This window comes from Vipera berus (genome assembly GCF_964194415.1).
Source record: "Vipera berus genome assembly, chromosome: 15".
Taxonomy (NCBI): Eukaryota; Metazoa; Chordata; class Lepidosauria; order Squamata; family Viperidae; genus Vipera; species Vipera berus.
This window is the reverse complement of record NC_138218.1, coordinates 9,064,546-9,087,758: the sequence shown is the minus strand read 5'-3', so window position 1 is coordinate 9,087,758 and position 23,213 is coordinate 9,064,546. Positions and strand designations below refer to the sequence as shown.

The window sequence follows — 23,213 nt, the reverse complement described above, 5'->3', positions numbered from 1 at the left end:
CAGACAGACAGACAGACAGACAGACAGAGATGGATGATAGATAAGATAGATATAAATAGATATAGATGATGGATGAGATAAATAGATATAGATGAAAGAGAAGGATATAGATAGATGATAAATATAGATGATATAGATATATAAGATAGAGATATAGATGACTGATAGATATAAATGATAGATAGATAAGATAAGATGGATAGATCTTAATTTATAGATAAAATTTGTCCTGTATCAAGCCTTTGTTGTCTTCCTCTATCTGTACAACTTTGTTGGAATTTTGCACAATCCTAGCTGTGGGTGCAAACAAGTCGCAAATGATATCTGACAAAGTAAAGGCTTCTATTCCAGAGAGACAGAGAAAGCTAAACTTTGAGTAATAACTTCTACTCTTCTAAATCTCTTTGCTACAACACTGATTTTGCCTTCTCTCTCTCTCTCTCTCTCTCTCTCCTCTCTCTCTGTCGCTCTCTTTCTCTCGCATTCACAGACCCTTACTGGCAAATGCTGCATTCTGTAACAATATTCATTAAGCACCGCCGAGATAATATGCAATAAAAGAATAATCCACAGGCCTGGGTCGCTGCTTCCTCCTGGAAGAGTTAATATAATTAAAGATTAAAATACTGTGTGCTTTTTTTCGAGACGATCCCTTTTTTATACAAAAGGGGAATTGCATTAATAAGGAAGAGATCATTTTCCAATAACGGGCGGTATGAAAGGAGATGTTTTTGATATCCGCTCGTGCGGCTTATCATGCCATTCCTCACAGATTGCATTTTTGGGACATTAAATTAGCCAGTGTTAAAAAAAACACAACAGAGTGGATTTTGGAGGAACGATACCAGCTGAGGGAAGATACCTCTGCGTTTTGTTCAAGTCGGTCTATAGAATCAACTTAGGGGGCTATCTGATGATGGGGTGGCCAGTAATTTAAATGATTTTCAGCAGGACTTTAGGCGTAAAGGTAGTCCTCGACTTACAGTGATGCATTTAGGGTCTGTTCGAAGATACAACCTTACTGGGGAAAAAAAGACACTTATGACCGTCTGTGTCTGCGGTCTTCTGTTTTTATTTATTTTTTTATATAAAATTGTTATTGATTTTTTTTTTCATACATTCAACAATACCTGTTCCAACAAACGTCTTGTCTGAGTTTTACATTCACTAACACAGATTTAATTCCTAATCCTTTATTCCTTGTCTCTAGCCATGGATAAAATAAGTCCCAAGTTGGATGATATTCTGTTTCTCCTTCTTTTCTTTCAACCTCAAAGTCAGTCTGTCTGTCTCCGCACATTCTAGTTTTGTTTTTTTTTAAAAAAATTATTTCTTTCTCTGACGGCATTTCTTCATTTTTCCAATATTGTGCAGATATTATTCTTACCGCCCATTATTACAGGCAAAATCAAATACGTGCTTTGTTTATCGGTCTTTTCTGGCATTATACCTAATTTTTTTTAAAAAAGTTCAGGTTTAAAATCTACAGGTTTTTCCCAACCTCTCTGCTAGGTCTTCTCCTTTTAATCTCGCTCCCGTTCAACCTGGTTTGGCCTCCTGTTCCGTGGAATCTTGCCGATTTGTTAGTAAACGTTTCATCTCCAAAAGTGTATCATCCATCGATAAATCGATTCCTTGAAGTATTAAGGCGTGTCCTATTGGGTCAGGCCTTCGGGGTGGGGGGGAGGAGAAAGCTGCAACACCCATCTTCCATCTTCTTTTATTTTTATTTTTATTTTTTTTAATTCCATTTATATCCCGCCCTTCTCCGAAGACTCAGGGCGGCCTACAAGCTTAGCAGTAGCCTTCATTCTATGTATATGCCTGCTTATTAGGGCTTTCACACACACACACCCAAGCGGCATTATTACAAAGTCAGCTTATTGCCCCCAACAATCTGGGTCCTCATTTTACCTACCTCGGAAGGATGGAAGGCTGAGTCAACCTTGAGCCTGGTGGGACTCGAACCTGCACTAATTGCAGGCAGCTGGTGTTACTTAAGGAGGCATTAGCCCACTGTTCCACCAAGGCTCTTATTTTATTCCCGAAGAGCACCCACCGTCTTCGGCTGCGTTCAGATTTCGCTTTGACACTTCTGCTCACGTACGGAGTGACTGCATATTTTCTTAGAAATACATTTTTCCCCCACCCCACCCTCCTAAAAGAACTGGAACCCATCGATCCACTATCGTCCGTTCATGGTGTCTCCACGAAAAAAGATTTGTCATTTGCCAGACGGTGTGTGTGTGTGTGAGAGAGAGAGAGAGAGAGAAGGGGAGGGGAGGGGAGGCAGAAAAAAAATCACTATAAGTATTTTGTTGTTGTTGCAATAAATAACCTAATGAATGCAGCGCCCGGATTAATGGTGGTGGGGGTGGGGGGGGTCTTCGACGGTGATGCCAACGTGAATGAACAGAAAAATGGGGTCTGATCATTCACGAAGGACAGGGATGAGAGAAGAGGGCGCGGCGCGCGAGGCAGCTGAAAGCAGAGAGAGGTTATGGATGGTTAAATGAAGGGAAGAAGGAAAAAGAATTCGAGAGGATGAATGGCGGGGAATAGCCACATCCATTAGAAAGCAAGGGAAAGAAACTTTACAAAAGGGATAGATGAAAGCCGTTTTTTCCACGAAAATGCCACTGTGTCAGATTTTATTAAACGGGAATCGCTGGCTTCTAAGAGGAAGATGGACGGTATTAGTGGCTCGGAAACTGGGAGACGTGAGTTCTAGTTCTGCCTTAGGCAGGAAAGCCGGCTGGGCGACTTAGGGCCAATCACCAGGAAACTGGGATTAGTGGGGAATTAAAGAGCCAGTTTGGTGTAGGGGCGAAGGCGCCCGGCTCGGGACTGGGAGACATGAGTTCTAGTTCTGCCTTAGGCAGGAAAGCTGGCTGGGTGACTTGGGGCCAATCACTAGGAAACTGGGATTAGTGGGGAATTAAAGAGCCAGTTTGGTGTAGGGGCGAAGGCGCCCGGCTCGAAACTGGGAGATGTGACTTCTAGGCCCACCTCAGGGATGTCTTTGAATTAATCTCCAGGAGAAACAGGATGGGGAGGCAGAGAAGAATTGGGATTTTTCGATTTCTACCAGGTTGCCTGGCAGGGCAACGCCAAGCAAGCGCCGAGGCTTTGCGGGTGCCACCCGAGTGTGCATAATAAGAGCAGGATTCTCCATGGAAAACTGCACTTTTCTCCTAGCCAGGAAGCATTCAAAATTCATGGGACATCAGAAGCCTACAAGGAAACACTCCTTCCTCTGTTTTTTAAAGACACTTGTTGGGAAGGCGATCTGCTCGCTGTCAGCTCTTCCTGATAAGTGCGGTATGATGTACGACTCTGTGTTCCTTGCCATTTCTCCGTAGCTACGATTTCAGAAACAGAAAGTCAGAGGGCAAACATAATCTTGATCCGGCAAACTTAGATGGAGCCTCCAGGTCTGGGTCCACCTTGACCCTGTAAATCACCTGTTCAGCTTGTCCCCTAAGTAAGTGTGGTTTACCCGCAGGGCTCTGTGCAGCTTAGTCCTCGACTTACGACTTAATGAGGCTTGGCAGAACTCCCTCGAAGGCAGAGAGCAATTCCACCAGGCCATTATATTAACTCACGCTATTTAAGATTGCAGTTAGAATTCAGGGCGAAAACATTGCTTGGCTGATGTACAAGCTGTTCTCGCTGTTGCTTCCTTAATGCATCCCCTGCAGAAAATTATGTAGCAATGATTTTAAAGAAGGCTGGGATGAGATGGTCTTTATTTGAGAAAAAAAAGTATTCTGTGGACAATTATTGCTAGCTGTCCAAAATTGTATTCTATTCTATTCTATTCGATTCGATTCTATCTACTCTACTCCTATTCTATTCTATTCTTCATTTCTTCTATTCTATTCTATTCTATTCTATTCTATTCTATTCTATTCTATTCTATCTACTCTACTCTACTCTACACTACTCTACTCTATTCTTCATTCCTTCTATTCTACTCTACTCTACTCTACTCTACTCTACTCTACTCTACTCTACTCTACTCTACTCTACTTTCACTCTACTCTACTCTACTCTACTCTACTCTACTCTACTCTACTCTTCATTCCTTCTATTCTACTCTACTCTACTTTCACTCTACTCTACTCTACTCTACTCTACTCTACTCTACTCTACTCTACTCTACTCTACTCTACTCTATTCTATTTGGTCCCTAAATGAACAGTCGCAAGTCGAGGACAAGTGTACAGCTTTGTTGACTCTTTACAGTTCCGTCCCACTCCGTTAGCTTTGTCCTTCTACTCTACTCTACTCTACTCTACTCTACTCTACTCTACTCTACTCTACTCTACTCTTCATTCCTTCTATTCTACTCTACTCTACTTTCACTCTACTCTACTCTACTCTACTCTACTCTACTCTACTCTACTCTACTCTACTCTACTCTACTCTACTCTACTCTATTCTATTTGGTCCCTAAATGAACAGTCGCAAGTCGAGGACAAGTGTACAGCTTTGTTGACTCTTTACAGTTCCGTCCCACTCCGTTAGCTTTGTCACAAGACAGATTCTCGTTCAGCTCTCACGGCCTCGGAAAGCATTACTACGGTAGCTTCTATTTATTTTGGATGGGCAAATATGTCTCTGAATTATGACTTATAAAATTGTTTGGCTGGCAGTTCCGGCTGCGTCAGCAATTTCCCAGGAACAAAATCATTCGTCTGGAGAGCCGAGTCTTTCTGTCTTAATAGAATCTTTTGGAATTGCAAATGGACTAATAGCATCTTTGGAGCAGGGAGGAGATTGGGGCTCTTGTGCAGGAGACATTTTTAATCTCTGAGCACTTGTGTCGAGTCTCACATTGGTAAGGAGACCAAGAGGTGCTGGAGGAAAATATGGGAGAGGCTTAAGACTGGTGGGGTGGGAAGGAGATGGAAGAATCAGGTAGATTTTTTTTATTTACTATCCTGTTTGTTTATCTATTTCTTTGTAACCCGCCTTTATTATTTTTATAAGGCACGGAACATGCCTAATGCTTCTTCCGCCTCCTATTTTCCGCACAAAAGCCCTGTAAGGTGGGCTGAGCTGAGGGAGAGCGGCTGGCCCAAAGTCACCCAGCTGGCTTTCATGCCTAAGGCAGGACTAGAACTCACTGTCTCCTGGTTGTTGACCTAGAGTTACCCAGCCAGCTTTTGTGCCTAAGACAGGACTACAACTCACCGTCTTCTGGTGACTGATCCAAAGTCACCCAGCTGACTTTAATGCCTAAGGTGGGACTAGGTAACATCATCAGGGCTAGTAAGCACTCTTTATCCTCCTTACTAGCACTCTCCTTACCAGCCCTGATGATGTTAGCTAGTTGGGTCATGAAACGTCTGCAAGAAAACCACCCAGCTCAGAGAGCACCAAGGACCCCATCTTTCAACCCCGAGCGACAAACAATTCTCCTTTATTCTTCAAAACTTTGCATCTCTTGTTCACTCATTAAAGCTGCCACATCCTTCTCGCAGAATTGCTTTTTTTTTCCCCCTCCCTCTGCAGCTGTTTTTCAGAAACAGGCTTGAACGAACTCACACAGCCTGAATTTCTAACTTAGCAAGATAATATTCTAACTGGATGGAATAAAGACTTTCAAAACTCAACGGTCAACAGGCGTTTGCAGCGGGCTTCTCCTCTGGCGTTAGCCTCAAGGAAAAACACCCGCACCCACGCACCCACAACTCCGATAACTTGTCATTTTCTCAGAAAAGGATGTCGTAATTGATAACGGCAGCTCTAAACCTTTTAAGCTGCTAAGACTGTTTTGCATTCTTGGGAGATTTTCCGACTTTTAAAGGTTACAGCCTGCTAACGTTTTTTTGGTTACGATTTGTTTTAAAAAAAAAAAAGCTTCTGGGGAAAAAATAATCAGAAAAGTATAAATTTTATTCTGCCGTATCGATTAACAGATGGTTGATGTGGCTTCTGGCAGAAGACGAGTTCCAGCTATGACAGTGTCCTTACAGATTTATCCTTAAAGTTATTTAATGGAAAGTTATGTAAACTTACAACTATTTGTAGACCCATTACGTAAGGGGAGGCGAATAAGCGAGGACCCAGATGGTTGGGGGCAATGCAAGCAGTCCTCGACTTACAAGGGTTTGTTTACTGACTGTTCGAAGGTGCAATGCAGGGGGTCTTCAAACTTGGCCCTGTTATAAGTTGTGGACTTCAACTCCCAGAATTCCACAGCCAGGCACGCTGAGGTCCAACGGCACTGAAAAAATTAATTTAAGACCATTTTTCACAGTTATGACCCTGGCCGCATTCCATGACCACGTGATTTACATTTAGATGCCTGACAACCGACTCACATTTATGACAGTCTTAGCATCCCGGGAGGGGGTGTGTCACATGATCCCCTTTTGCGGCCTTCTGACAAGCAAAGCCACGGGGGGTGTCAGATTCACTTAACAACCTTTATTACTAGCTTAACAGCTGCAACGATTCACCTGACGACCGGGGCAAAAAAAGGTCGTAAAACAGGGCCGAGCTCACTTAGCAAATGTCTCACTTAGCGACCTAAATTTTGGGGCTCAACTGTGGGCCTCACTCGAAGATCCACCTGTATGCCGACTCCGTAAAACCGCTGGTTCTCCTTCAACGACTCTTGAATCTCGATTAGGGTGGGATGTTAACTCTCTCCACGCGCCAGTCGGAGACGCTGGAAAAGCGGAGAGCTATTTTCGTCGGGTCTCCATGAGAACCAACACGACTCCTTTGTGGCGAAGTCGATTTGCAGACTTGTGCTCGGATCTCTCCGTTTGGCAGGAGAATGATTGGAAAACAATCTTAACATTTCGGAGAGCCGCTCCCCGAGGCCGTCGGCCTCTTCCCTTTTCCCAAATTGCGCTTGATCTAGGCAGTCTCCTTCTCCTCAATTTGATTCCTGCCCGCCTCGGCTCCGATGAACGCCGGGTTTTAAAGAAGCAAGTGAAGTACTAATACCACTTTACAATGCCTTGGTAAGGCCACACCTGGAATACTGCATCCAGTTTTGGTCACCACAATGTAAAAAAGATGTCGAGACTCTAGAAAGAGTACAGAGAAGAGCAACAAAGATGATTGGGGGACTGGAGGCTAAAACATATAGGGAACGGTTGCTGGAATTGGGGATGTGTAGTTTAATAAAGAGAAGGACAAGGGGGGACATGATAGCAGTGTTCCAGTATCTCAGGGGCTGCCCCAAAGAAGAGGGAGCCAAGCTATTCTCCAAAGCACCTGAAAGCAGGACAAGAAGCAACGGATAGAAACGAATCAAGGAGAGAAGAAAGCTAGAACTAAGGAGGAATTTCCTGACAGCGAGAACAATTAATCGGTGGAACAACCTGCCTCCAGAAGTGGTGAATGCTCCAACACTGGAAGTTTTTAAGAAGAGACTGGCCAGCCACTTGTCTGAAATGGTATAGGGTTTCCTGCCTTAGCGGGGTTGGGCTAGATGACCTCCAAGGTCCCTTCCAACTACTACTACTTCTTCTTCTTCTTCTTCTTCTTCTTCTTCTTCTTCTTCTTCTTCTTCTTCTTCTTCTTCTTCTTCTTCTTCTTCTTCTTCTTCTTTTCTTCTTCTTCTTTTCTTCTTCTTCTTCTTTTCTTCTTCTTCTTCTTCTTCTTCTTCTTCTTCTTCTTCTTCTCCTCCTCTTCTTCTTCTTCTTCTTCTTCTTCTTCTTCTTCTTCTTCTTCTTCTTCTTCTTCTTCTTCTTCTTCTTCTTCTTCTTCTTCTTCTTCTTCTTCTTCTTCTTCTTCTTCTTCTTCTTTGTAAATCTCTGTTGCAGGCTGCGGTGCCAAAGGAGTGAGTTTCTTCTCCCTTGCTCATCTCGGAGAAGCTGGACATGTGGGAGATTTTGAGGCCGATGCTGCGTTGAAGGGTGTGAAACCCTCCGCTGCGTTCTACCAAGTTCTACCAACGTCGTCGTCTTCTTCTTCTTCTTCTTCTTCTTCTTCTTCTTCTTCTTCTTCTTCTTCTTCTTATTATTATTATTATTATTATTATTATTATTATTATTATTATTATTATTATTATGTTTTCTCCCCCACCCCCACCCCGAAAGCCCCTTCCTTGACGTATCATTCTACCTGGTTGAAAAATCGCAACGTTCTTAGACACGGCTTCAAAAAGTTTGGGATTTCCGAAATTGTCCCGATTAAGCTTATATCCTCTTTCTCCCCCCCCCCCACCCCTAGGAGGGTGTTTTTCCTTTGTGCTGGATATTTTAACTCTCATAATCCGCTGAGTAATAATATGCCTTGGAGGATGGGGATGATGGGGGTCGACGTCCAGCAAATCTTGGAAAGAAGAACATCAGAGGCTAAAAAGGCAATTCCTTTGATCAGGTGGGTCGCCCTTCAATGTCTTCTCTTATTGGGCAGGAAGGAGGAAGAACATGGATATTTTTGGAGGCTTTTTGAGAAGAGACTGGACAGCCCTTGGTCTGAAATGGTGTAGGGTTTCCTGCCAGAGCAGGAGGTTGGACTAGATGACCTCCAAGGTCCCTTCCAACTCTGTTATTACTATATTCCGTGCAGAAAGGCAAGCATTTTTAAGCTCCGTTATTTACCCTGCTTTTTTTAAAAAATAAGAGGATGGGAACGTGCCAGGTATCTTCCAGTTGCTGAAGAAGAAGCTGAATCGAAAGCCGGCCTCGCAAAGACCGTGAAGAATGCCTGATTGATGGACGCCTCGACAAAAATCATCCTCTCCTCGTCTCTTCTTCCATTTTTGTTTCTCCCGGGAGGCATCAGCGACGCTGTTTGTTCCCCGCTGGGAACCGAATCGTCCAATTAGCCGTCTATCGCTTTAGAGGCTCGTGCCATTTTTCACCCTAATCGGATTGCACCTAAGCGCCAATTAATTACACTTCCTTTTATTAACCTTGATGCGATCGCTAGGCAGTCTCCTCGTCTTACGGCTGTCACTGAGCCCCGACGTTTCTGTTGCCAAGCGAAGCGCTCTTCGTTAAGGGAATGCTTGCCCCGTTTTGCGACCTTCCTTGCCCCACCCCCACCCCCTCGTTACGGGAATCCCTGCAGTGGGTTAAGTTGGCAGCACGGCCGTTAAGGGGAACCCGGCTTCCTTCCTTGACTTTGCTCGTCGGAAGGTCGCAAAAGGCATTGCGTGACCCCCGGGATACTGCAAACCGTCATAGATATGAGTTGTTAAGTGAAACTGGCTTTGTACAATGCCTTTAGTGGTTGAATGCAGAGGGGGCTCCTCAGTTTACAATCATTCATTTAGAGAGCAAAGTTACAAAGGAGTACAAGTCACCGTCTCCTGGTGATTGGCCCAAGATGGGACTAGAACTCACCGTCTCCTGGTGATTGGCCCAAAGTCACCCAGCCGGCTTTCATGACTAAGGCAGGACTAGAACTCACCGTCTCCTGGTGATTGGCCCAAAGTCACCCAGCCGGCTTTCATGTCTAATGCAGGACTAGAATTCGCCGTCTCCTGGTGATTGGCCTAGAGTCAGCTGCTCACCGTCTCCCATTTTCTAGCCTGGTGCCTGAACCACTAAACCAAACTGGCTCTCTTACCCTTTTTGTGAGTCAGTTCGGGGATTATGGGTGCTGTATTCCAACATGGATGTGGCATGCCATGGAAGAAGCGCGGACAAAGCTTAATGGGTAATTTCTCTTTCTCTCTTTCTCTCTCTCTGTCTCTCTCTCTCTCTCTCTCTCTCTCTCTCTCTCTCTCTCTCTCTCTCTTTTGTGCAAAGTTGCAGTCTGCAGAATTAACTCTTCTTTGTTCGAGTGCCAAGTTGCTAATAAGGAGTCCGGCTTCACCGGTCAGCACAATCCCTTCCCGTCCCCATCCGATCTGTCTGAAAGGGTTCATGACAGATGAGGGCCCTTCAGGCCACTATTAAATCCTCTTTCTCTTTAAATCAAGCGGCATTCTTATCGGTTTGGAAATTTCTGTCCTTGAGCAGTCTGGATTCCACCGATAGCCCTGCTCCTCGGCTTTAATGGGATCGATTTTCTAATTGGCGCTCATCAGATGGAGAGCCCCAATATCTTCTCATTTTTCTCTCTTCCTGCCTTCCCGCTAGGCTCCCAGCGGGTGCAAAGCTGCACGTTTGCGTTGCCTTGTGTCAAAAGCGGGCCTGGCCCTTCCTTAATGGGAATGCAGGATTTGTGTCATCAAACGAAGTAGTAGCCGGAAGGGAGACAACATCCTATATTTTCTGCTTATCCCCTGCCTTTGTTTGTCCTTGTGCTGTCCAAGAGCGTAATCAAGATTTATTCAGTTCCCTTTGTCAGCCACAGCTAGGAAGAGTTTTCCGGATGTGTGCCTTAAATGCTTGTGCTACAGAAATATGATCCCTTGCTGCGATCCAGGGATAAAGGAAGTCAGAGCTGGCACTGGCTTAGCAAACAGGAGCGTTGGGCGCAGTCCGAGCCAGCAACGAAATAATAATAATAATAATAATAATAATAATAATAATAATAATAATAATAATAATAATAATAATAATAATAATAAAAATGGCACTCGCAAGAGGTCGGAGGCAAAGGAGCCACGGCGCTCACAATTTAAGGTTAATTTTCGTGCTAACACTTTCAACCTTTAAAGGATTGCTCGCGTTTGTTTTAGGGATGGCAGATGAGTTTCATAATCAATCAGTAACAAATCGATAGAACTCGGCCCTCCGGGGGGGGGGCTACAGGGACACGTGGACGAAAGCTTTGGCAAGCTGTCCTCAACTTGCAGCCGTTGGTTTCGTCGCCATTCGAAGGTTGCCGCAGCTCTGGAGGAAAAAAAAGTGACCTTCCTAGGACGCCTTTTCCACAACTTCACAACCTTTGCAGCTGGCGTGATCAAAATTTGGACACTTGGCAACTTGGGCTCATATTTATATGACCCTTACAACTCTTTAGGGACGCGGTGGCTCAGTGGGTTAGGACTCTGAGCTTGTCGATCGGAAGGTCGGCAGTTTGGTGGGTCGAATCCCGAGTGCCGCGTAGCAGAGTGAGCACCTGTTACTCGTCCCAGCTTCTGCCAACCTAGCAGTTCGAAAGCACGTAAAAAAATGCAAGTAGAAAAATAGGGACCACTCCGGTGGGAAGGTAACAGCGTTCCGTGCGCCTTTGGCGTCTAGTCATGCCGGCCACATGACCATGGAGACGTCCTCGGACAAGCGCTGGCTCTTCGGCTTTGAAACGGAGATGAGCACCAGCCCCTAGAGTCGGAAACGACTAGCACGCGTGTGCGGGGGAACCTTTACCTTTACAGCTATTGGTAGGAAATGAGAAGGGGATGTATAAGGAAGACAGGGACTTCTGCAAAACTTTCAGTTGAATATCATAAAGAAAAACCCTCCTGGAATAAATAATATTTCAGTAAAGCAGATACGTTTTACTTGAGCCTGGGCCTTCTTTTGCTTTTTAAGATAACCGCGTTTAAATGTCGGCAGTCCAATTTTCCACTGGAAAATAAAACCAGGAAGGCTGAACTCGAACAACCGGCTGAATTGACAACGCCGGATTCAACCTCAGCCTTTCAGCTCTGCCTTTTGTTGGAATTACTGGGGATGGCTTTGCTGTGGATATTTTAATATTTAATGCGGTAATTTAATATTAATTGCGGACCGGGGCCCGTTTCCCATGCTTTGCTGCCGCTGACTTCTTAATTATCATTGTTATTGTTACTATCCTTGTCCGGAGCGGCCGCAAACTGTCTCGCTTCAGCGCTAGAACAATTAATGAATTTAAACCAGGCCATTTTTTTTTTTTTGCAATATCATTTCAAATGTTTTGGGGCCATAGCCTAGGGGCGTGAAAAGTCTCACTGAACTTGGTTAAGGCAACCTTAGAATTTTAACCTCTAGGTAAACCCAGCCAATAAATAAATAAATAAATAAACAAATAAATAAAATAAAGCAGGCTTGCTTTCCTATAATTTATTTATTTTTAAGTCAAATGTCACTGCGATCAGGAGTCAAGAAAGCATAACTTGTTCCGCAGGCATTACTGAAAACCCATCTGAGCGTGCAAAAACATTTTCGGCCCGTTGACAGAAAACTGACACTAAGAAATCGAAAAGGAACGCATCCTATCCTGAGCTCGGGGTGGTAATGGGATTTTAAGAGAACCAACTATTCGTGTTATATCAAACAGGCCTTTTTTTTCCCTTGAAGTGGGCTGAAATCGCCGGGGTGGGGGTGGGGGGGTAGAAAATCAATAAGCATTTTAGCTACAGGCAGTCCTCGACTTAACGACCAGAGCCAAGGCCAAAATTTCTGTTGCTAAGCGAGACATTTGTGAAGTGAGTTTTCTCCCCGTTTTACGACCTTCTTTGGCTCAGTTGTTAAGTGACTTTGCTTGTCGGAATGTCGCAAATGGGGATCACGTAAACAACCCCCCCCCCGGGCATTGGAACCGACATAGGTACACGCCGGTTGCCAAGCGTCCAATTTCGATCACGTGACCCTGAGGATGCTTCAATGGTCGTAAGTGTGAAAAAACAGTCACGAAGCACCAATCTCCAATGCCGGCGTAACTTTGGACAGTCACTAAATGAGCTGCTGTAAGTCAAGGATAGTGTCCTTATTCTGCTGCGCTATAAAGAGTCGGAAGTCAATGTTTTTCTTCCTCTCTCATCCCCCCTCCCTTTTCTCACTGTTTCTTTTGTATTTTATAGTTTGCTAAACTTTAAAAAAAAGGCCAAAAAAAAATAAAATAAATCTCCAACAAAACACGCGCCAGCCTCTTAGTGAAAGGACTTCAGATCCGACACATTTTGTTTTTTTGTTTTTATATATATATAAGTTCAGAGAAATTAAGTTTTATTTTTCTGCCTTTTAACACAACACCGTGAAGGACTTTGCGATCCCCAGGGCTGGTTTCGTGATGCTGTTGTGGAGTCAGATTTGACTCTGTTTTCCTCTGTTTGGGAATAAATTAAGGAGGTTCTTAAACTGGGGGTTTGGGTGTTCAAATCCTACAGAGAGAAAAAAAAATCTACCTAGCTAATGATTTACCTCTGAGCCAATTATGGTAGGTTAGCTTTGCAGGTCAGTATCTCGGTTCAATGTCCCGCGTAATATTTTCTCTCTAAACTTCAATGGCCCCTGAATCCTTGTTTGATGTCTGTTCTTTTCCTCCTCAACCTACCTTGCAGGAGCAATAACATCGGTGTCTTTTTTTTTCAAGAATGGAACGCATTTGAGGTTACAGCTCTTTGGGGGCATATTTAATTGTGACTTTGTATGGCTAGTTAGGCCCAACATTTCCTAGCTCTGGCCACAGTTCTTATCCTTGTTACATGTCGGCTGAAGGTGATTTGATGCATCTTCAGGGTATCCCATAACTGGATCAGCTCAATGAATGTTCACACGCGCTTTACCTTAATGCCTTACTAATAATCTAATAGTTTGGCTAGTTTAGGGAAAAGAAGGACCAGGGGTGACATGATAGCGGCGTTCCAAGGTTTGAGGGGCTGTCACAGAGAAGAAGGTGTGTGTGTGTGGGGGGGGGGGTCAGCCTCTATTCCAAAGCACCAGAAGGCAAGATGAGAAACCCTGGATGGAAACTCATCGAGGAGAGAAGCAACCTAGAATTCAGGAGAAATTTCCTGACAGTGGGAACAATTAATTGGTGGAATGGCTTGCCTCAAAAAAAAAATTGTGGCTGTTCCATCACTGGAGGTTTTTAAGAAGAGACTGGATAGCCATTTGTCCAGAGTGGTATTGGGTCTCCTGCTTGAGCAGGGGGGTTGGGCTAGATGACCTCTGATGGACCTTTCCAATTCTGTAATTCCGTAAACTCCTTGAAACCGCTTGGACCTTCTTCTTTTTTATGATAGGAAGTGGCATTGAAATGCCGTTTAAAAGCCTAATTGAACTAATTGAGCATATTCAACCACAAATGTATAGGGTTTTCCTTTTAAGATTCGAACGTTCTCCATTTTTTTTTTGTGGGGGTGGGTGGGTGGGGAATAGAATTGGAGGTGGCAAATAATTGGAAACAGTCTTTTGGCCCATGCAGTACAAATGGCCACGTAGGTATCTTAAAAAGCTAGTTGTGTTCCAAGTAACACCACGCTCTGTGCCGCTTTTTAACATTTCTTCTTCTTGTTGTTGTTCTTTTAATTAACCACGACAATCAAAAAATAATAATAATTGCTGGAGAGAGGGACAGGATGAGAGCCTTAGGATTCTCCCACCTCAATTTTTCCCTCCCCCCACTTTACCTTTCGGGGGGGGAAAAAAAGAAAAGACTTGAATTTATGTTACTGTTGTGGGGAGGAAGAAGGGATGTTGAGCTTCATGCGTGGAGTTTTAAAATGAACAGCATGTATCTTACAAACTTGTGTGGGAGAATGTGCTTTCCACGGCGCCTGGGCTGTTAAACATAATGCTCACACTGGATCCCTGGACGAGATCCAGTTTTTAAAACAGGTCAGGCTTGAGAACAGAGCCATCTGTCCAGTGTAAAACTCAAAACCATCAGCGGAGGGAGGGTGTTAGCTGCCTGCAATCAATTTATGGGCGCAGAGGCTGCCGTCTCTGCAGCGTTAACACACTTGCCCCAATAATAATAATAATAATAATAATAATAATAATAATAATAATAATAATAATAATTATTATTATTATTATTATTATTATTATTATTATTATTAATTTTATTTGTATACCGCCCTTCTCCCGAAGGACTCAGGGCGGTGAACAGGGCAATACATGTTGAAAGACAAAATACAAAAATTAAAAGAGATTAAACAAAATGCCCACAACTCTTACAATAAGTTAAAACACATTAAAAATATGTTAAAACAGACTAATAAAATAATGAAGGGGTTGGGAGCCTTTCTGCAAAAATACCTCGGCAAGACCGCACTTGAAGCTCTACATCCAGTTTTTGGTCACCGCGATGTTTAAAAAAAAAAAAAAGATGCTGGGACTCTAGCAAAGCGTGCGGAGAAGAGCAACAAAGACGATCAGGGGACTGGAGGCTTAAAATATTTCAGGAATTGGGTATGTCTAGTGTGATGAAAAGAAGGAGCTGGGGGGGGGGTGACAGGATAGCAGCGTTCCAATATTTGAGGGGGCTGCCACAAAGAAGAGGGGGGTCAACCTTTTCTCCAAAGCGCCTTCTGAAGGCAGGACAAGAAGCAACGGATGGAAACTTTCCAAGGAGAGGACCAATCTAGAACTAAGGAAAAACTTCCTGACAGCAAGAACAGTTAATTAATGGAATGACTTATCTCCAGAAATTGTGGGTGCTCCATCTCTGGGGGTGAGATTGGACAACCATTTGCCTTGCCTGAGCAGTGGGTTGGACTAGAAGACCTCCAAGGTCCCTTCCAACTCTGGTGCTTTCAGGGATACTACGTCAAGTCGGGCCAAGTGAAGCAGGTAATCCTCGACTTAACGACCAAAATTGGGAGCAGGATTTCCGTCGCTAAGCAAGGCAGCAAACTCTGAGGTGTGCCCGATTTTACGGGGTATTTTGTTTGTTTTTTGGCCGCAATTCTCAATCAAATCACGACAGTTACGTGAATCACATCGCTGTACCTCGGCTTTCGATCCCCTGGTTAAGCGAGCAAGGGCCTGGTTTTTACAACTTCGCTGGCTACGCTGCCGTCGGTTACATTTTTTTTTCCTTTTATGCGTAATGTAAATTGTTGAGTTGCTGCTGTCGCTCACCTGCAATGTGTTGTTTTTGTAGCTACGTGGACGACGTGATCAACCGCATTGACCGAATGTTTGCTGAGATGTCTATCCAGCTGTCTCGGCCCAACGGGACCTCGGCCATGTTGCTGGTGAGTTAAAAACTTTGTTGTTGCTGTTGTTATTGTTGCTTCTGCTGTTGTTGTTTATAAAGCTTAGAGGCCCGCTGGTGTTAACGGAAAGTACCCTTCCAAATGTGGGGGGACACCCTCTCCGTTGCTGCGAAATTTCAAACGCATCAGAATAATACATAAACTGGCAAATACTTTCATTTGTTTGCTTATTGCTTAAATTTATTTGCCAGCCATCTCACGGTGGAGCTACTCTGGGTGGCTTGCAACAATAGAATGGACGGGGAAAAAAAATACATAAAAATAAAAATACAGGTAGTGCTCAACTTACACAATTGAGCCCAGCCGTCTTAGGTGTAAAAAATGGTCCTAAGTCACATTTTCCAGTGCCGTTGTAGCTTTGAACGTCACGAAACAAACTGTGGCAAGTGGAGGACTGCCTATAGGAAAGGAATGAAAGAATAAAAAGAAGCAGAGTTTAATCAAATAAAAATGCCTATAAATGCCTATTTATATCTGTTTATTTCAACTCAAGGCCATTTCCAGGAATGTTTGTAATGGGCAGGAGATGTCTAGACTGCCTTGAATGCCTTTTTTCTCTCTTCAATATACGTAAAAAAGCTGAAAACATACAGTTATTCTCAGATTTCCCAAATCTCATTGATGCAAAGATTGCTCTTTGTGGGCAGTTTTGAAAATGAAACAGATTTTTTTCCCCTTTCTCAAGAAAACCATTGGCTGTCTCCTTCCTTCCTTCCTTCCTTCCTTCCTTCCTTCCTTCCTTCCTTCCTTCCTTCCTTCCTTCCTTCCTTCCTTTCTTTTTTCTTTCTTTCTTTCCTTCCTTCCTTCCTTCCTTTCCTTTCCTTCCTTCCTTCCTTCCTTCCTTCCTTCCTTCCTTCCTTCCTTCCTTCCTTTCTTTTTTCTTTCTTTCTTTCTTTCTTTCTTTCTTTCTTTCTTTCTTTCTTTCTTTCTTTCTTTCTTTCTTTCTTTCATATGGCCACCCCTTCACTTTAAGTGACTCTAGGCAGCTTACAAAAATAAAGAATTGATGTTTTTGGTCATTTACAATCTCAGAGCCATCAACCCCGGGGTTCAAACATTATAAGAGCCACAGTGGCCTCCAAGTTCACCTTGAAATGTTGATCTGTTGGAAACGGGTCAGAGATCAAACCGAACCATTTTTCCCTCTAAACTCTGCCTCAACATTGTGCTTGGGCGTCCCTTCTGCCCTTGCTTTGCTTTCTCTCCTGTCCTTGGATTTCATTGTCGGTTAATTATGTATTTTGCTTTGTCTTTTATTTATAAGCCACCCTGAGAATCCTGTTTATCGAAGGGTAGCGTATAAATTCTTAAGTTAAACCCAAAGTACCTGACTCCTTCGCTCTGGGGCTACATTTGCAATGTGACTTTTTTTTTCCTCCCACCAAAGTTTGTACTGGAGGAACAATTTACAGAAGCAGTTTCCCAGAAATAACTGACATGTAAGAGAGACACAATGTTTAAATCCTAAAGATCTGCTGAACTGCAGAATCTGTAAAGGTGGGATTGAATGCAGCGAATATTAAGAGGAGCCCTGGTGGTGCAATGGTTAGAATGCAGTATTGCAGGCAAACTCTGCCCCCAGCTAGGACTTAGATCCTAATGGGGCTTAAGGTTGACTTGGCCTTCTGAAGTTGATAAAATGAGGACCAGATTGTTGAGGGCAAGATGCAAATAATGCTTTGACACTGTAAACCACCCAGAGAGTGCGGTAAAGTGTTATGGGGTGGTATATAAGCCTAACTTCTGCATTTGGGCACTAGGGTTTAAATTGTTTTCAATTTCTGTATTTGGGCATTTTGATATTTATGTCTCTGTTCACCGCCCTGAGTCCTTCAGGAGAAGGGCGGTATACAAATAAAATAAATAAAATAAAATAAAATAAAATAAAATAAAATAAAATAAAATAATAATAAAATAATAAAATAAAATAAAATAAAATAAAATAAAATAAAATAAAATAAAATAAAATAAAATAAATAAATAAAATAAATTTATAGGAGCTAAAAATGACAACCTGTACATTTTTTAAGAGATTTCTTAAACTACGTTAGCAATAATCTTCACGATCAGAGTGATGGGGCTGTTAGCGCCAAATTCATCAGAAAGACAATCAATTGCTCAGTCTTCTAATACGACGGTGGGCCAACTCTGGAACCGACCACAAGTTTAAAGCTGAATTTCCCACAGCTGCATCTCAACTTTTTCCTTCCCGATACATTGCTGAATCACCACTCATTGTGCAAAGTTACAGCCATTTCATTTAGTGACTGTTCAAAGTTATATCGGCCCTGAAAAAAAAAATGACTCTTTTTCACACTCAGGAACGTTGCAGCAAAGTCAACGGGGGCGGCCAGATGTCACTTAACTAACGGCGTTGCTGACTTAAAACATCTGCCGTGATTGACTTAACAATTGTGGCCAGAAAGGTCATAAAATGAGGCTAAACTCACTGCGACGGTCGTAAGTGTGAGGCCTGGTTGTGAGTCCCTTTTTTTTCAGCCTTGTTGTAACTTAAAACAGTCACTAAACGAACGTCGTAAGGAGAGGACTAGCTGAAATTCTGACAGTCATTGTAAAATTATCTGATGGGGTGTAGAGAGCCAGTTTGGTCTCTTAACACTTAAGAACCAGACTAGAAAGCAGGAGATGGCGAGTTCGAGTCTCGCCTTAGGTATGAAAGCCGACTGGTTGACTTTGGGCCAATCCCCAGGAGACGGCGAGTTCTAGTCCCGCTTAGACATGAAAAACCAGCTAAGTGAACTTGGGCCCGTCCCCCTCTCTTACTCCAACGAGGATTCAAATAATTCAAATAAAACTTGCCAGCTTTGCCTTCCTGCCCGGAGTATCTGCAGCCGATTGCCAAGGGGAGTGGCAACGTGAGAAGTCATCAGCTCGTTTTTTTTTTAATATCAAGAAATCACTCCTGGCTCTTGATTTATGTTGACTTTCGAGCAGGCAATTAAGCCAGATTAATGAAAGGTAAATTCCAGCCTCTCCGTTTCCCCCCCCTTCCCCCCCCAAAAAAAAGAAAGAAAGAAATCCCTTGCAGAAGGGCCTAATTAGCATGCTTGTTTATTTAGCCACTAATGGCTTAATTGCAGCCTATCGGTGCTATTTACAAATAGGCATCATTAGAAGAGAGCGCCTTGATAAAACAAAGTAGAGTTTGATAGCCACAGCTGAGGAAGCGGGAGGGGGGGGGATAGTGATTAGAAAAATAGCTAGGAAAAAAGAGGACGGTTGGTGGCACAAATAGGATTTTCAGCCCATTAAGAGGGCATAGCAATCCAGGGGGGGAAAAAACTTGGCAGCTCAGCTGCTTTTGCAAGGTTTAAATTGTCGGCTGCTTTGAGGTAGCCCAGCTGTGTTTAAGCACTCAAGGAGACTTTGGAGACTTCTAAACCCAATACCGTCCAGTTGTGTCTCTCTCTGGCCAAGGTACAACAGTCCCAAGTGCTTCCCCTCGGCTCACAACGCCACTGAGCCCAAAATTTCTGTCGCTAAGCGAGACGCTTGCTCGGTGAGTTTTTCCCCGTCCTAACGACCTTCCTTGCCGCGCCCGTTAAAACGAATCGCTCCGGTTGTTGAGCTCGTCACACGGTTGTTGAATCCGGCTCCTTCCCCGTCGACTTTGCTTGTCAGAAGGTCGCAAAAGGGGGACACACACACACACACACACACACACACATGGGGACGCTGCAACCGTCATAAATACGAGCCAGTTGCCAAGCGTCCGAAGGTTGCTCATGTGACCGCAAGGATGCTGCGACGGTGGTAAGAGTGAAAAACTGTCATAGGGGTCACCATTGTAACTTCGAACAAGCACTAAGCGAAGAGTTGCAAGCTAAAAACTACCGTATATAGGAAAGTAACACCAGTCTGTGTTTCAGCACCCTGGATAGCGTCGTGAAGATCTTTGGCCTCCTTTGACCAAAATTCCGGTTGCCTTATGTTGACCTTGGTTGATCTCCAAAAAAGCTAAGCAGAGTCCAAGTTAATACTGGGGTGCGTGACCACCAGAAACATTGCAAGAGAAGATTGTGATCAATTATTATGACCAATAATACAGATGGTGAAGATGGGGCGGGGGGGTGGGGTGGAAATGACCTTTCGTTACTTTGAAAGCGACAAATTTCTGTATACTGCAGCGTTAGAACTTCGTGTGTCAAGTTCTGGAGAATTCTTCAGACAGCAAGGATGTCCAGTTTGAACGCTTGGTTTTTACACTTTGAAAATTTAAATTTTTCAGAGTCTTAAATCCTCTATACAGTTAGACGGGTGCAAAAAAAATAAATCATTCCTCTCTTTCCATTTTGGAGCAAGGCTCGTGTCGAAATACAAGGTCCTGACTTTGAAAATGTTAAGGTTGGGTTATAAGGCTTTAAAAAAAGTGTTTTGTTTTGTAATCTGTCTTGCTTCCCTCTTTTCTTTCCTTGCGCTTGTTAGTATTCACACCAGGTAATTCGGATCTCATTAAGTCCAATGACAGTGCAACTTTGCTTAAAAGGGCTCTTTTTTTTCTTTCTTACAAATTCCAGGTCCCTTTGGGGAATTTTCACCAAGCCAATTTTCTTTGTTGTTTTGATGTTTTTTTGCTCAGTAAGTATTTAAGGAGAATACCGATCCGATTGCCTTTTGTCCTCTAGAATCAGCCCAGGAGCCTTAGATCTTGACAGCAAACACATTAGCCTGATGGTGTTTAAAAGCAAGCTAGCACTGTAGCATAATAGAAGGCTGCATGCTGGCTTAACGTGCCGCCGTGCCGTTTGCGGCTCGAAGAAAACGTGGGGCGTTTGCCCTTCCCCACCCCCTCCGTTCGTATTAATTGAATTTTAGATCGAGCTAGCAGGTGTATCGATTTGAATTAAAATTTTCTACATCAAGGTCAATTTTGAACATATCCCACAGGCGACATATTAAAAAGCCGAGTATTGTGTCTATCGATGGAAAAAAAACAGTCAAATTTAACGAGGGGAAGTTGGCCTCAAGAGTTTTTCTAAATGTAGTTTAAGCAACGCCCAGTAAATGGAATACAGGTATTCCTTCGATTCATTTAGCGATCATTCAAAGTTATCAAAGTTAGCGATCATTCTACAGCACCGGGGGGGGGGGAAGTGACTTATGACCGTTTTTCGCACTTACGACTGCCGCAGCCTCCCCAGGGTCAGGTGATCAAAATTTGGATGCTTGATCGCCTTTTGCAACTTTCTGGCATACAAAATCTGGGTGGGTGGCTGTGAATTCAATAAAGGTGGGAGGGGGAATGGATAAAATCTTTAAAAAATCCTTCTCCTTTCTCTCCATCATCTCCTCTTTCTCTCCGTCGCCTCCTTCTCCTTTCTCTCCATCGGATCCTTCTCCTCTCCATCGTCTCCTCTATCTCTCCATCATCTCTTCTCCTTTCTCTCCATCGCTATTACGATCTCGTGCAACTGTCTCTTCTATTTCCAAATCCTCCCTCTTGGCTTCCTCAGTCGGCACAACAGCTGCTGGTTTTTCCAGGGTCAACACAACCTTGGTGTGAAATTGGGAGCTTTTCATGTTGCTGCACCTGTTGTGAGGAATGTAAGCAAGTGTTTACAAGCTTAAGTGAGCACCCGCATTGCCTAATTGTTTGGCAGATCTTAGTGTACGGGGCGGACGTTCTCGCTGGCATGAAATCCAGCATTCAGAAAGCAATTTTTAATCAAGTACGCCCTTTTCAAAGTGAGGGTGAAATCACGTGTTGCAAAAATGGACACACACACACACCTTACACGCCTTGCTAGAGGTGAGGTGGTCTCCATATACACGGAGTCCTCGAATTAACAAACAGCTTGTCACCAGAAATCGTGGGCGCTCCATCACCGGAGATTTTTAAGAAGATTCTATTTATTTATTTTATTTTAATTCCATTTATATCCCGCCCTTCTCCGAAGACTCAGGGCGGCTTACAAGCTTAGCAGTAGCCTTCATTCTATGTATATGCCTGCTTATTAGGGCTTTCACACACACCCCAAGCGGCATTATTACAAAGTCAGCTTAATTGCCCCCAACAATCTGGGTCCTGGTTCTAGACAGTCACCTGTCCGAGATATGGTACAGGTTCTCCTGCTTGAGCAGAGGGCTGGACTAGAAGACCTCCAAGGTCCCTTCCAGCTCCTATTCTATTCTTCTTCCTTAAAACTGTGGCACTGGGTTCAGATCATACCTAGGCATGATAAGTTAAACCCTTTTAAGTTTGCGGGTAGCTTTCCACTTACAACCCTTCGTTTAGCGACCGTTTGAAGTTACGACGTGACTGAAAAAAAAGGGACTTAGGACCAGTTCCTCCACTTACGGCCCTCACTGCAATCCCCCACAGTCACATGATCAAAATTCAGACGCTTGGCAACTGATTCGTATTTACGACGGTCCCGGCGTCCCGTGCTTCCCCATTTGCCACCTTCTGACGATCGAAGCCCATGGGGAAGAAGCCGGCTTTACCTAACAACCGTTTGCGACTTTCCCAGCCAGCTTCCCAGAACCAAAGTCAGTTAGATTCGCTTAATGTCCGTCTGGTTCCCTTCACCATCGCAACGACCCGTTGAACAACGGCGGCGAGAAAAAAGGCTTGCAAAAAAAAAATAATAAAAATCCGGCGCGGTTCCCTTAACGGCCGCCTCGCTTAGCAACGGAAAGGCTGGCCCCCAAACAATTGTCGTAAGTCCAAGGACTTGCCTGTATTGGATAACCTGCCGCCTTCTCGGTATTGACATGTTTACGCTTTCCCTCTTTTTTTTTCCTTTTCTTTTTTTTTCGCAGGTCACTTTGGGAAAAGTATTAAAGGTTATCGTGGTCATGAGGAGCCTCTTCATCGACCGGACAATAGTCAAAGGTTTCCATGAAAACGTCTACACGGAAGACGGCAAGGTAAAACATCCCTTTTGCATCTCAAATTGAGGCTGGGGGTGGTGGTGGAGAAAGTGACTTAGTCTGAGCGCGAGTGAGTGAGACTTGCTCCTTGTTTATATATGCGGCAGCTCCGAGCTTGGCGATTATTTTAATTTGTTTTTCCTTGCAGACGTTTCACTACCCAGCTAGGCGACGTCATCAGCGCTACAAGCGAGCAGGGTCTGCATGGTGGAGGACAAGAGAGAGGAGGAGGAGGAGGAGGACTGTGGGGTCCTTGGTGCTCTCTGAGCTTGGTTGTTTTTGCAGAGGTTTCATGACCAAACTGGGCAGCGGCAGCACACTGTTGCTGTTAGCTAGTTTGTTAATGAAACCTGTACAAAAGACTCACGAAGCTCAGAGAGCAACAAGGACCCCACAGTCCTCCTCCTCCTCACAATCCCACTCCTTTCAAGCACTGCTGACATAGCCTAGTTGGGTAAAGAAATGTCTGCAAGAAAACAACCAGATGCAAAGAGCACTAAGGGCCCCATAGTTGTCCTCCTCC

The 23,213-nt window shown here is 43.9% G+C and overlaps 1 protein-coding gene across 3 annotated transcripts in view; it reads left to right on the top strand.

Moving 5' to 3' along the window:
* MED27 (mediator complex subunit 27) overlaps positions 1-23,213 on the top strand; it is a 73,297-nt gene that overhangs the window by 30,346 nt on the left and 19,738 nt on the right. For all 3 annotated transcript variants that reach the window (XM_081339838.1, XM_081339839.1, XM_081339840.1), the window contains exons 4-5: positions 15,682-15,775; positions 22,580-22,687. In XM_081339838.1, coding sequence (XP_081195964.1) covers positions 15,682-15,775; positions 22,580-22,687 — 202 coding nt within the window. The remainder of the gene's footprint in view (positions 1-15,681; positions 15,776-22,579; positions 22,688-23,213) is intronic.